At 40.4% G+C, this 15,380-nt stretch overlaps 1 protein-coding gene across 1 annotated transcript in view; it reads left to right on the forward strand.

Annotated features, from left to right (window-relative positions):
* The window catches only part of fbxo41 (F-box protein 41), a 47,735-nt gene extending 36,004 nt beyond the window's left edge, over positions 1 to 11,731 (forward strand). The window contains exons 6-14 of the mRNA XM_023427133.2: positions 645 to 1,033; positions 4,175 to 4,413; positions 4,534 to 4,649; positions 5,038 to 5,190; positions 5,338 to 5,433; positions 5,558 to 5,676; positions 5,920 to 6,078; positions 6,357 to 6,472; positions 7,474 to 11,731. Coding sequence (XP_023282901.1) covers positions 645 to 1,033; positions 4,175 to 4,413; positions 4,534 to 4,649; positions 5,038 to 5,190; positions 5,338 to 5,433; positions 5,558 to 5,676; positions 5,920 to 6,078; positions 6,357 to 6,472; positions 7,474 to 7,536 — 1,450 coding nt within the window. The 3' untranslated portion in view covers positions 7,537 to 11,731. The remainder of the gene's footprint in view (positions 1 to 644; positions 1,034 to 4,174; positions 4,414 to 4,533; positions 4,650 to 5,037; positions 5,191 to 5,337; positions 5,434 to 5,557; positions 5,677 to 5,919; positions 6,079 to 6,356; positions 6,473 to 7,473) is intronic.
* The last annotated feature ends 3,649 nt before the right edge of the window (positions 11,732 to 15,380 follow it).

Below are 15,380 nucleotides of genomic sequence, written 5' to 3' on the forward strand. Positions count from 1 at the left end.
GTTTTTTTGCAGAGTGACATGAGAAGATCTGTACCGTTCTGTAGGAAGCTACAGCCAACAGCCTGTTAGCTTAGCTTAGCATAAAGACCAATAACAGAAGGAAGTAGTTAGCCTAGCTCTGTCTGAAGATAACAAAATCTTCTTTCCAGCATCATTCGGTTTTTATTTAGTTTTTTATTTTATTTTACTCTTTTTAAATCATCTTTAAGTGTCCTTTTATATATTTTTTTTTATATCTTGTCTTAATGCCTTTAATGCCTTATGTAAAGCACTTTGAATTGTCTTGTTGTTGACTGTGCTATATAAATAAACCTGCTCGCCTTGTTTCTAAAGCTCAGTAATTAACATGCAATACCTTGTGAGATTAAACTGTGAAAAAGAAAGAAGAGAAGAAGAAAGAGTATAAAATAACTGGCTTCTGTCTGTAACTTCATATTTAATGTAAAGACATAAGAATAGTATTGATCTCCTGTAACTCTCTGCAAGAAAAGTGAATAAGCTTTTCCCAAATTGTGAAACTATTGATGATCATCTTCCTTTTTGATGTGGAATGGACCATCCATTTATAAGATGTGTTATCCTGTCAAAAAAAAAGAAATCATTCAATCATCGTTTATACTGCACTTCCCTCTCTTTTGCTGCAGAGCATCAGGGCGGATCAAGTCCGTCTCACAGGGATCTGGAGGTTATGACAGTGACAGCGTCGAGATGCATCCCATGGAGGACTGTCCCGAGGCTCAGTACTATCACATGCAGTGCCGGCTGGGTGAGGGGGGTTACGAGCGCTCTCCTGGATGTGGCGGCGGTGGCTCGAGAAACTGGGGTCTCCGTAAACAGGCTATCCAAAACTGGCAGCGACGACCTTACAGGAACAGCACTGAGGGCGAGGAGGGAGACGTGTCGGACGTGGGCTCCCGGACCACCGAGTCTGAAGTGGAGATGTGGGAACAAGAGAGGAGAGCTGTGGCTGAAGTCCAGCAGTCTGCTGCGCCCTATCCTCACCACGGCAGGGCAGGTTACCGCCCTAACACAGGTAAGAGCTCTCTGTAAAAGTGATTCAGAGCAGTAGAGCTGGTTATTCTTAGAAATCCAGGTATTGCACCTCTGCACCAGTCTCACATTCAGGCAGTAGCTCAGACACAAGGGAGCCAGGATTCACTGAATAAAGGCCTTAAAATGACTCCCATAAGAGCAGGGACTGATGTGGATCTAGGTCAGGTTGAATTTGAGGCGCTGTAATGTTACAGGAGCTGTGTCACTGATCAAAGATCATTCCTCAAATAGTGTGGACCAGACATGAGCATATATGGTAAACTTGGAGGGAAGAGGTCCCAGAACTGCAGCTGTGTGTAGAAACAACAATATAAACACTACAAATGTTGATAATCTATTATTTTTCTGAGGAATTTTTCCTTCACCAAAAAATGAGTCACAGGATCGAAGGTGTTGTAAAGTGTTTGGCTGTGTACAGTAACTTACAGCCTTATATGAGACCAGTAACCAGTCAACATTTTTAAAGCATCAGTATAAACCTTGTATTTATTTATTCATTCAGTTTGGCATTAAAATCTCAACACAAAATACCAATCCCTTGGATGTTGGCCTTCCTTGTTTCTTCCCAGTTACTCAATTTGATGGTGTAGTTATTATTTATTATAATGTGAATGCCACAAAATGTGGCTAAAAGCCCGGGAAACACCAGATACGTAATGTTGGACCTTGAGATGATAATTACTTCAAATTGCTTTTTCCATGGCCGAGAATGAATCTTCAAACTCAGTTTGTTTTGGGGATCGTGTGACAAATGATAATGTTAATGAGATTTATTCAAGTGCAAAAGAAGATGTCTAAATATAGTTTGAATTTAGTATTTTTGAGACTGAAAAAAAACTGTTGTTTCTCTATTCTTAACCATAGCTTGATGTTTGTTTTATACAGGAGCGCCTTTACTCTATGTGTTTGTGCTGTGTTATTGATTTTGTAAACACAGTTTAGGGCCTTAGCGATTACAGTTGTGATATAACCAGCTGAAGTCCTTTTTTTCATGAGGTGTTTTGTTTTGTTTACCACCAGTATGTTATGTCAGTTATAGTTGGTGTGTAAACCCAGTCATACATTGCAATGAGTCCTATACGCTCTCTGTTCTGCGTGTCTGTCTTTGGTAGACATTGAACATATTTGTATTTGGGAGAACACTATTTGTCTGTTGTACGGTCTCAGTTTCTCCTCTCTTACTAAGCTGTGCAATCTACAAACTGAGCCAAGTCAGACAGCCACTCTGCCCGCACATTTCTTCAGATCCACCACAGATTGTACATCTCTCTGTTAACTTCATGCCCCTGCCAAGATCCTTAAACTGACTGCTGCTGCACTCCATTTTTCTCCACCTGCTGTTCTTCTAAATACCAGGAGGACCAAGGCACTCTGGGAGGGTGCAAAACTGGGCCAGAGCCCTATGACAAATTCGTATGAACTGCTATTACTGCCCCATTAGCTCAAAGATTTTTCTCACGTAACACTCAACATGTTACTGGCATTCCTCGACTCTGACGTAGTTGTCCTTATTGGGAGAGTCTCTGCCAGGTTTTATCAGATGGTATGTATCTACAAGCACACAGTTTTCTCTCTGCATGTAACACACTGCTTGGCTTTTTTAGTTCATTTTCCAGTCTTGAGCGTAGGTGGTGTGTGTGAGAGAGAAAAAGGAAGAGTGAGAGTGTAAGCATTGGTTCATAGCCCTGATGGTTTCGAGCAGACGCCTTCCAAGGCCAAAGATGAAATGAGTCATCTAGGAGCAATCTTGCTGGGAGGAATAATTCAGGCTTGGACTGGACACATGGCATGAGCCAGTAGATAGCAACAGACAGAATGAAAAGATGAAAAGAGGAGAAAAAAAATTATGTAATCTCATTTAGTGTCTTGTTGAAGGTTGGCGCCACCATGTGACTGAATATCTTTCAACATTGTTTGAGTGGCATTTACCTGTCTTTGCTTTTGAAAATGGGCTTGTCTGCATTAGTAAAATACAGAAGTAAAATAAATGTGTCCAGGCATGAAGTTATTGAGTTAAATCCACCTGGCCTTTTTTAGAATGTACATTTACAACTTAAATGATCATGATCATAATAAAAACATAAATATACTTTACAATAAACAAACAGTGAAAACAAATAAACCAACAGTAAAACATTTAAAATATAAATAGCAAGAAAGAAATTGAGAAGAAAAAGTACTGGTCAATACCAAATCAATATGTGTATAATATGTGCGTCTGTGTGTTTACACTGTATATGTATGTGTATATGTATACACTGATTTATTAGGTACACCAGCTAAAACAAATGCAGTCTAATGCAACAGTCCTGCAATAAATCCTACGTTCATGAAGGTTATTATGTTCAGTATTGCTAAAGCTGTTTTAGAGAGGTGTCGGTTCCTCTTAAAGATCGTTTTGCTTTGAGTTATACTGACAGATGTTTCTACTATTTTGGCCAGCTCGTTTATATCAATGAGGGTAGGCTACGTAACGGAAACACCTCCCTGTATGATGCAACACAGTTTAACAGCACCACAAACTCCATCCTCCCAAATGATCATAAAGTTGAATCTACGAGGTATAATCGTGAGGCCAGGTCATGAAGAGCCTTAAAAGTAATGAGCAGGATCTTGAAATCAAATTCACCAGCAGTGAGGGTTAGGATATTAAAAGCCGAGTAAAATCTTCACGACCAATAATAAGGATTTCAGCTTAATACTGTAACACTCACAGGCTTCAGCTTTTTTCAATTGTGCTTCATTTTAACCTTTTACCCGCCACTGTTCCACCTGCAGGACACAAGCATGATGCTGAGCTTATAGCAATAAAAGTTACATTAAGGTATATTATATATTATTATTATATTAACAATTATGTTACATGATTATGAACCTTTAATATATCTGTTGTGTGTAATTGTGGTCATTATTAAGAAGAAACATGCTGTTGTAAAAATAACTAACAACTAAAACTCTCCCTACCTTTAAAGTAGTCTAGTCATCCAACAGTGTTATAAATACTTATATATATATATATAAATATCCAGATTCACTCCAACAATCAAAAACATTTTTCTTTTCATGTTAAGAATTCCACGTCCAAACAGTGTTTAAAAGATTCAGACTTTTCTTTCAACAGGGCGGTCAGAAGGGGTCTACAGCAAACCATGCCGTCATGAAAAGAGCCCGTCCAAATCCAACGAGGTGATCAGTCCGGAGATCCTGAAGATGCGCGCGGCTCTCTTCTGTATCTTCACCTACCTGGACACTAAAACCCTGCTGCGAGCCGCTGAGGTGTGCCGGGACTGGAAGTTTGTGGCTCGTCACCCAGCTGTGTGGACCAGAGTGCTCCTGGAGAACGCTCGCATCTCTTCCAAGGTGCACAGCGAACATTTAGATACTGTCGGAAGCATTATCAAACCTCGTGGCGCATTTAACTGTATCGTCTTTGCCGTGTGTTATGAAGGCTTTCACTCATCACCATGTTTTTTCTCTCAGTTCCTGAGCACGTTGTCTCAGTGGTGCACTCAGACCCACTCCCTCATCCTGCAAAACCTCAAACCCCGACAGCGAGGCAAGAAAGAAACCAAGGAGGACTACCTTAAAAGCACACGGTGAGACACACATGCAGTACAAACATGCATTGTGCATTATTTTGGCTTGAGAGGAATCCAGGAGGAGGAACATAAGCGATCCCATACTGATGTTTCTTGTGCTGTTTGATTATGGGTGTGTGAAATATCAGTTTTCATTTCGTGGAAAGAAGTTGTGTAAGTGTTGTGTGAGTTTTAGCTGTTGTATGTTGTAGCTCAAAGCTGCTCTTAAACTGCTCAGACGGTAAATATACATTCTGCTTGCTGTGTATACTGCCACAGACATTTCAGAAACATTTCATCCTGTGCTGTAAGTGTATGAAGTGCTGTTCTGAAAATGAGGAGAATCACTTCCTCTGCTCTGTCTTTGTCTTTTTCCTGTTGACCTTCACTTACATCTCCATCTAAGTGGCTGTCTGGAAGAGGGTCTGGAGGCGTTGTTGAAGGCCACAGGAAGCAACCTGCTGATACTGAAGATTTCACACTGCCCCAACCTGCTGACTGATCGCTCCCTCTGGCTGGCTAGCTGCTACTGCCGAGCTCTGCAGGCTGTAACCTACAGGTACACCAGCACACGGTCTAATTGAATCATTTATCTACAGATTGATGTACCAAGCGACAACATTCTGCCCTGGATTTAATGCATTTCACTTATAGTATCCCACGTATGTATTAATAATGATACATTGCAATGTCTTTCATGTTCCAGGAGCGCCACAGACCCGGTTGGCCAAGAGGTAATCTGGGCCCTCGGAGCAGGTTGTAGAGACATCATCTCCCTACAAGTGGCGCCACTACACCCATGGTAATTTAACAGAGAAATATACAGTTATCGCTGCAACTCTGATCATAACTAAATGCTCTATGTTGTGATCACCACACTGTAGTAAAATCATTGGATGTGGCTTTTATTGTTTTGTCTCTTTCAGCCAACAACCTGCTCGTTTCAGTAACCGATGTCTGCAGACTATTGGAAGATGTTGGCCACACCTCCGGGCTCTCGGAGTGGGAGGGGCCGGATGTGGCATTCAGGGTTTGGCCTCACTGGGTAAATGTCCCTCGTAAAACAATCATTCACCATGTAGCTTTTTCTGCACCGGCAATTTCGGCAACAAGTGCAATGGCTTAAATGGTACACAGATGGTATCGCTATGTCAGAATACAACCCAAAAGAGTTTTATCTGTACCGAGCCTTTACGTGCTGTACCTTTGTTGTGTAGTACCTTGACACTATTCCATTTTGTCCCCCCTATCTCTTCCTCCTTTGATTTCCTTTTGACACCACCACCAGCGAGGAACTGCATGCGTCTGCAGGTGCTGGAGTTGGACCACGTGAGTGAAATCAACCAGGAGGTGGCAGCAGAGGTTTGCAGAGAGGGTCTGAAGGGTCTGGAGATGCTGGTTCTCACTTCCACACCAGTCACCCCGAAAGCCCTGCTCCACTTCAACAGTGAGTGTAAACACTCTGTTAGCGCTGACAATATTTTGTGTACTGTCGAAGGTGAGGGTGTTGGGTAGGCCACTAAAACGGTGTGGGTTATGTTTATATCTAGGCAGCTACGACTGTTATTGTTTTAAAAAATGTCAATTGCACGATTGTGCTGTCAAACTGTTGCTGGTCGTAATGACTTGAGGTCTGTTTTCCTATTTCCTGTTTCTGAACTTTTCACACCTTGTTGATGCTGAAAAATGATTAATGCTGCTTCAATCCTCCTTCCACTCATGCAGGTGTTTGCCGCAACCTGAAGTCCATCGTGGTTCAGATTGGTATAGAAGACTACTTTGAGGACCCCAACAGTCCTGAAGCCAGAAAACTGTTTGATGAGATGGTTAACAAGCTGCAGGTAACAGCACTTGTGTCTCAGATTTGCGTTGTATCAAATTTGTTATTAATCAAATTATATAGAGCCAAAAGATTTGGGGTAAACCATGGGCCTTCGGTGGGCATCTGGGGCCTGGTAGGTAATCCAGCCATACACTCACATTCTTTTACTGCATAACTGCTCTTCCATCCATCCCTGTAGAGCAGTGTTGACTGTGTGACAGTAATGGCAAACAGGGAGGTTATCTCTGTTAATGGAGGTCTGCACTCTGTTAAACATCTTGTGAACCAACACGTCCTTGGAGTTTTGCACCACTATATTTACATGACTAACAGTTAAGCTAATAGTTGTTTGGGGGATGAGATGTGTCTATTTTTATTGCAACTACACACCATTTAAACCATGACTCAATCCTTGAAGTCCCAGTGATGGCTGGTTGTGGTTGTGCTGTTGCTAACTTACTCAGTGAGTGAGAGGCTCACTGTAAGAGGCTCAGGTCATTCTTATAGCTGACCACACACAAACAGAAACAAAAAAAAAAGGCTGTGAAATCCCAGGTTTTATTTATGCTTTGTTTTTATGAGTCAGTTTACAGTGTGTTCTCCTTGGATATTACACTCAAGATGGTGGGATTGCTCATAGCAGTTAGGTAACCTCTCTGAAAACTGCAAAGAGCTATAATTTATTTTTATCTATCCCTTTTCAAGTTTGCTGTGAAAGGAAGCCTGAGCTCGCCTCTCATGTTTAATCATCTCTTATTTTTTTAAGCAAGTTCTGAAGAGGTGAATCTCATGAAGCGAGACAGTCATCCTTAACCTGCTGCACCTCAGTACTGTAGTTTGTGTTACAGCTTCCTGTCATATATCACTCATTGTACACACTTACTGCAAATGGAAGAAAATATAAAAGCATGAAGACATAGACGGGGTGGAAATAGAAGTGGCCTTCAGGTAAAAAAAATCACACACAGGTTGCTTTTTATGAAATGAGATTCAGGCATTCCTTCCTTCCTTTTCTTTCAGGCTCTGAAGAAGAGACCTGGCTTCTCCAAAATCCTCCATGTGAAAGCAGACAGTCTCTGCTAACATCTTTTGTGCAAATTCTTCAAGTCTTGGAGAGGTGCCATCTTGGCTCCAGTCAATCAAAAAGACCCAGCTGTTTTGAGCCCACTCTTTGGGGTTGAATGCGTCTGCAGCACCGACAGAAAAAACTGAAGTTCGCCACAATGAACCAGGACTGAGGCTCAATACTGCATACTCCACAAGTACAAACAGAAAAACTCATTTACTATTCCAGTGGGGGAATGCCAGTAAGGAGGCTTATTTGGACTAACAGTGGCACTATATATGAGATTAAGGGCCTGTTTTAAACTTTACAGACTCAAATAACCCAACAAAATGTAAGATCCTTCTTTCTCAGTCGTGTTTTGCTTTCCCCATAATATCGTCGCACAGAACCTGACCCCTTTCTTGAAACGCCTGGGGCCAGGTGACAGCGCTGTATTTAACTGTCTGCATCTACATAATGCTTGATGTAAAAAACGTGAAACTACCTTCAGCCTGGGGGCAGGAGCACATTATACAGCATACATACTTCTCACAGAGAAGAACATTGAATGGTGGCAGGTTTAAGAAAATGTAGAAAAATGAATTCCCTCAAGAGATCTTGACTTTTCTTCAGGGGTAAGAGTCTTGAAACAGGAGCTTTATGTTTGCGTGTGCGCGGATGAGTGAATGCATAAATAGACTAGCCGAGAAGAGAATAAAAGGTTTTCATCCAGCCTGCCCTGCACTACTGTATGTTGAAACCGGACAATGGACAACGTTCAGCACTTACTGCTTCCACCTATAACAGAAACATGCTGCACCAGCTCCACGCGCGGCGGAGGACAGCCTCCCTGTGACACACAGACCTTGACAGTCTTCTAGCCACTGCATGGCAACGATGCATTTTGCCTCTTTTACCATCTTCTGCTTCCTCGTGTGAACAGGATCATGTCACAAACCTGGACTCAGTGTTTTTTTCATCATTGTAGAATAGATCTGTTTTCTGAGAGAACAGGACGCACAATATGATGATGCTCTTCAATAAGTGTGGAAGATGATCCATAATGCATTTCTCTCAAAAACTGGTGCCATTTGGAACGGTGTCTGTCCTCAACACAGTGAGCGTTTTCTCCAATGTGCCATTAATGAGGGTAGAGGGACCAGCTAGGGCAGATGTTGTAAGGAAGATGAGTGCAAGCAGCTCTAATTACGCATAAGGGTGTTGTGTTTCGTGTGGAACGCGGTCTCCAGGTGTAATCCGTTATTATAATGTTTATATATCATGAACGTTTCATACTTTACCATACTAAACAGTGCCATTCCTAGTCACAGGGCTTGTTGTGGCGGAGCCCTTGTACAATCCTTATTTATAATCATCAGCTGATATCCTCTGGCTCCCTCTGCTGGTGTTTTCAGGCAGTTACACAGCCGACAGCCAGCTGGTGTGATGTTACACTTGTACCCTTTGCAGCATGGAACAAGTGTCAACTTTGCTATTTTGGAGATCTCAGAACCAAGAGATCAAGTCTCCAGTGTCACCTTGATAATTGGCACAATTCTAGGTTACAGTTCAGTTTAGTGTACGACGCAGAAATTCTCAAGAAGTATGAGTAGCAATACTTACAGTGGTGACACTGAGTGTACACTCCTAAAAGATCATTTAAAAGGGAGCCCTGCCAATTTTACACACCATAATCATTTTTAAAAGTGGTGAGGGGGACCACTCAGCCTGCCAAAAAGGTCTTCTGTAGCTCAGGAGCTTTGTCAAGTCTGAGAAAATTATCCTGATGATTTAATCAGGGCTGTCTAAGCTTGGAGATTCTAAATTTAAAACCTACACTACAAAGGCAGGGAGGGTCAAATAAAAAAAAAAAAAGTTTAAAAGGAGGGATAGGATCGAGTGTCTTCTGAGGTTGAACCATACTATGGACCAAAAGTCAGGATATGTCTTCTACTGCTGCATTGGTTTTTTAAATCTATCTCTCTAGCAAGTCCCCCAACTTTACGAAAGTGCAATACTAAATCGCTGGAGTGCTCCTTTAAACAGCGCTCCTATCAGACGCTTACAATCACTTTGATTTTACGAAATCGTGCACACAGTTTTGAAACAGGTTTGAAAATGATACACACATCAGGGACAATGTCACGTCTCTTACATTGCGACACGTGAGGTTGCGTAACAAGTTGTTCATTCGACCTTGCACACCTCATTTGTCTATACAGCAGATCTGAACGTTCATGGGCAGAGTGTGCAACAGAGGATGCTGAGCAGGGGACTCGCTGATGAGGAGAGCTGTCAGCTGCTGTTTTTGGTCTCTGCTTCATAGTCAATAATGTTTATGAGGACTTGTGTAGCTGCGTAGTGTACTAATGATGTTCCAGGTTAATATGTAAGAACAGTTGTGGATGTCCATTTCTTCATGTTCTTCCAGTACTGCATATTATTATCCTACACTGGCTCTGATTATCTGCTTGGTTTCACTGAGGGGAAAAGGTTTGTGGGGGAAGGTGTAAAAACTTTTCAGACACAATAGAGAAAACACAAAAAGCACTTGTTGATTTTGAGTTTTAGACAATCCTGCCTTCGCTATCAGCTACTCTGTATATAACGTTTGTAAAAAACAAAAACAAAAAAAACGAACAAAAACAAGAAAAAAAAAAGGACCAACATTTGATGTTCTATAATATTAAGGTCATAAATATGAGTGGAACAAGTTGAAGTTTACAGGTCTTCATTCTGTAAGCATTTTCTCTCCAAAGTTGAATGAAAGATAAACATAGAGAATTATATTATGTATAACAGTAGTGTTGAAATTGCAGTTGTGTATTAGATACTTTATATTAAATGTGCATCAGAGTCATATAGAGATGGAAATTATTTAAGAAGAGGATAAAGATGATAATTCAGCTATTTATTTCTATAAAAAAAGAGCGATGTGTATAATGTTGGCATGTTTGTGTTCAAGCATCAATCATTAAGTTGCCTTCTTAACTGTTCTGCTACTGTGGCAAGAAAAATTATTAGATGTTTAAAGAGCTTTGATTGCCTGCAGGTTAATAACGTTTCTCTTTATTTGATCCAGTCTGTTGTTGCACTAGTGAGAAAAAAAAAATATTTCAGATGTTTATTATAAGAGTGTTGTTTTTAATGTTCCGCTATTTCTCAGTATTTGACAAAATATGATGCACTTTTTTTCCTGAACACTTTTATCGGCCCGTTGGTCATCGGTTTAGTCAGAAAGGAAACTGCTGTCTGTCAGCGGGACGCCTGGTGGCGTCTTCTGGTGTAGTGCGAAAAAACAAACTGTTCACTTGCACGTTGGCTTTCGTGGGAGGAAGGTTTTGGAAACACAGCGATAACATATGAACTTCTATAAGTGAAGAGACATACAGTTAGCCTCTTTTCTCTTACACCATCTCTCATGTCTCATTGGTTGGGAAGTTACAAAGATGGAAACTGATTCAACTACATGCAAGTGCTTTTTAGGTTCATAGCCAATATGACCTTATTCTCACCTTTGTATTTGTTACTGTCTTTGTTTTGTTTTTGCATTATTTTGCTGTAGATTCCATGCTCATACCAACAGTACGTTTGCTCTCTTGTGAAAATGGACCTGCTGAACACGTTACAGAGCCCGTGTGCTCTGAAACTGCAGACTAGAGGTGCCAAGTACGCCTGAATATTTGTTTTGGCTTGCCATTCTCTGCCTCTCCAAATGACAACGTGACTCATTTCTAATTTATTTTATTGATTCAGAGTCTGAAGCATGACCTGTGAACCAAGGTGCTTCCTCATTCACATGTATATTTCATGATTTAATTTTTTAAATCAAGTTTTAGTCCTCCTTTGTTGCAGTGACGCCAATTCATCATACTGTGCAATTGAAAGACAGTGTCTGAGTGATCATGTACCTCTCTGTACATATTTTATGTATGAATGATTGTACTCATGCCCATTCATCTGAATAGTATTTTACACATTACCTCAACACTTATCTGGGCAATTAAGTGTGCAGTTTGTCTTTGTAATTTTTCATTTTTGACTACCATCGACAAATATGCCAATTGATCTGTGAACTTCATCCTTGTTACTACGACAAAATGGATTTTGTTGCTGAAAAAAAAAACTCTCCCAAAAGATGATCAGCCTTCTACGATGACTGCAATAGATGGAAATGTTTTACAACTCATTTTCACTCATTTGTTGTCATCAATAAAATTGCTTTAAATTGTATTTGCTCATATTTTTCATGTACTTTAAGAAATCTGTTTGAATAAGAACCTGGCTCATAATTACAAGGTCAATTTCATTGTGTGATCTAATTTCTTTGGAGGGAAGTAGTTCCAGCGAAAACTATTCACACTGAGGTCTGCGTATTATTCGCAGTAACAGGGAACACTGTTGTCATGAAAGACACGTTACGGTCCATTTTTTGAATATAATTTTTCAGTGCTGTTAGTACTTTTTACTTATCATCCCATTACACAATGCTGACATGAAAGAAGTCAAAAAACATCAAACACTGAGAAAGGAAGCCTTGCACACTTGAAATGAATGAAAATATTCATAAAGCTGACAATGAATTCACCTCCACTGTAATTGGGGCTGCAGCAGAAACCTTAGTGGAAGATACATAAAACATAAGCCCCAAATTATCTATGTGACAGATAACAGAAACCTAAAGTTGGAACCACAGACTTTCTCTCATAGACTCTGTGAATTATTACCAATTATTATTATATAATTATTACCACTCACTTCGTGCAAGTTGCTTAGCAATGGACAGCTAAAAACAAAGTTAGCACCTAATGGCAGCTGGTAAAAATGGTCAGACATGTAGCAACATGCTCAGGAGTTGGTGGAGAGTTGATGTGCCACATCATGGCTAATAATTAATTAATGCAGCTTTAAAAACACGTTATTCATTGCGGAAGAAAATCTACAATTAACGGTGATGTGTGTAGATGTAGTGTGGACCTATTTCCTAAACTGATTCAAATCATAACTTCCTGGTTGTCGGCGCTATTACTTATGTCTCAGTATCCTTTTTTTAAATATCTGTTTTTGAAGACAGCCTTCAGTGTACCGCAAGTTTCAGTCTCAGCTGAGAGGAAATAACAGTAATGGCAGATGCAGTGTTGTGAAGCATGAAGCAGGTGTGGTCATTGAGATGCTTGTGGTTTGTTTTGGATACCAGAGCGCATGGTTTCACGTCTTATTGACAATAATGATGAAATTAAGCCACCAGCGCCACAAAGGTTATGTAGGCCCATATAACCTTTAAACAGCTGGTTAACTCAAATTGCAAAAATAAATATTTTTCCACTTTTCTACTCATGGAGCCGTGCTGATATCGTTGGTTTTATTTGGCCAGATTTAAAAAAATTTGCCCAAATAGTATTGAAGTAAAGATCCTTATTTTCTTTTATTTTCCTCTTCCTTTCTTCACCTACCTCACTTCCTTTCCTTTCCTTATCACTGATTGGCTCTTGTTTTCCCACCCTCCACCCCTCATTTACCTGATAGAGTTCACCTGGGCACTATAAGATTATTTAAGTGTTCATTCATTCATTTTTCACTTTCACATGGGGCGGCAGTTTCTGGGAGGAAGTTTGTTACTCTTTGGTTCCTATAATTTGTTTTTTAGTCTCAAAGAACCTTCTTCATCCTTATTTCTTTAATTTGCACATAATGAGACAATTTTGATTTGATGTGCTAATTTTAATCTTTATTCTTTATTATCCTTTCAGAACCTGCAGCCCATGTGTGTGTGTTCCTTCTTTTCATGTTCAATAATCTGAGAATAAAACCTTTTGTGGGATTGGATATATGTTTAATGGCTTTCGTTTATTCATCCTGCATCCTGACCCGATGCCCATCGTGATAGTGAATCAATTCTGAACCTCCTACTTAACAAATACCAGCAAATGAATAAATATGTGGAATTTTCATTGGTGGTTCTCTTTTTAAATGATGTTTTAAAGAGCTGGTAAAAGGCAAACGGCAACAGAAATACTGTGCTGTTTACTTTGGATAGTCCAGTTTTCATTGGAACAATTTTATACTTAAAAAAAGGCTGTGTGTAACTTTAGATCATGATAAATAAGAACTAATCATGAACATGTGTATAGAAAGAATTTTTTTAGTTTATCAAAGGCTTATGATATAAGTTATAACTTAAGTTAGTTATGTCACTTGTAAACTGTATGTGTTTACCTCTGGTTATTAATGTATTTGTGGGTGCAACTTTTTTTTTTTCCACCTGAAATCACCATCAAGACCTGATTTTTTTTTTTTTTTTTTTAAAGGGGACTTGCTTAAAAACAGTTTCCCAATGTAATGAGCTGTCTGTTTGACAACAGCAGCTAAACTGACGCCTTTACCTTCTGGTGACAGCTGAACGGTTAAGTCCTCTGCCTCTGCAGCCTCAAATGTTCTCCTGCTGGACCGGGACTCCTGCCAGAACTTTGTCCCTGTGTTTCCCTCTCTGCTCTCCAACTGTCTGAATGTAGGAGGAGGGTGAGTACACTGCCCACAGAAAACAAGCTTTCAGCTGTAAAGCCTCGTACACAGACTCAACACTGTACAACAATCCCCCTAGCCCATAACTTTCTCAATGAAACAACTGAATGTGTTTAATTTGAAAAGGCTCATTCAGTGATTTAAAAAAACAAAACAAAAAGAAACTCACCTTTTATCTTTTTGTTTTGGTTTTATAGCTCACACATTTACTGTGCAACCCCATTTTCAGCAGCATTTTTCAGACGGATATTTTTAGGAAAAGAAGCTCTGGTAATTGCTGTGTAACAATAATGCAACCCAGCACCAAATGCCAAATTTAGCCAAGTATCTGGTAAAAAGAGAAACATAGCAGCTTAAGGCCTAGATATTTTTTTAATCAACTGTTAGAGGAAAGAAATACAGATGTAAAAGAAGACTAAATGTTGTTTTTACACACACCAGGTGGCCAGAAACACAACCCCAAATTAATGTTGCTCTGTGTCTGCTGGATTTTTAATTGTCCAATATGTTATGCATAACAACTTGATAAGGGGCTATTTTATCAGTACTGTGTTTTCTCAAGTCAAGTGTCCAAAAATATTTAAGTCCAGTGAGAAATGCAGTCAATGATTGTTAACTTCGTCCTGGCCCAGCTGTGTTCATGACTTTAATCAGAGCTCAGGGGGGAAACCGTCACATTCTGCTTCGCTGTTCCCCTCGGCCCTCGTCTCCAGCCCCCTGTCCTCCAACCCCTCTACCGTTCTCCACCCGTCCACCAGATGTCCCCGGACTGTTTTTCCTGTCTACAATACTACTCGCTCACCTGTTCCACATTTGCAGTCACCTGAGTTTCCTTCCCAAGTCACACCCCCTAATCCTAGATCACCCTCATCATCCCTCATCACCAAAGCCTGTATTTAAACCTGCCGTTTTCACCGGTTCCTTGTTGGTTCATGTGCTTTTGTTTCCTTGTGTTTTCCTGCATGGCAACTACTTTTAGAGTTTTGTTACCTGTTCCTGCTTGTTTGCCTGCCTGCTCATCGACCCAGCAGCCTTCTTGCTCATCCGTCATTCTTTTCATTAGAAGTTCCTTCACTTCATCAGCCCACCTTTTGAGGCTGTGTCTGGGTCCTCCCTGCCAGTGCTGATACCAGAAATCCTGACATTAATGAGGCCCAGCTGTGTTCATGTCTTTAATCAGCGCTCAGGGGGGAACTCTGTTTAGCCATGTTGTGGCCAGTTTCTGCTAATCTACCAAGAAATGTAACATGAGCTCTGATTGGATGTAGCCGTTGGCGGGCTCTTCTGTTTCTGTGTCCTTGACACTTTGAGGTGTCAAAGGAGATAAGTGGTTACCACAATTTGCTACAACAAGCCTCTG

This window comes from Seriola lalandi, unplaced genomic scaffold (assembly GCF_002814215.2).
Source record: "Seriola lalandi dorsalis isolate HSWRI2012SDOR001 ecotype SW California unplaced genomic scaffold, Sedor1 jcf7180002054851, whole genome shotgun sequence".
Taxonomy (NCBI): Eukaryota; Metazoa; Chordata; class Actinopteri; order Carangiformes; family Carangidae; genus Seriola; species Seriola lalandi.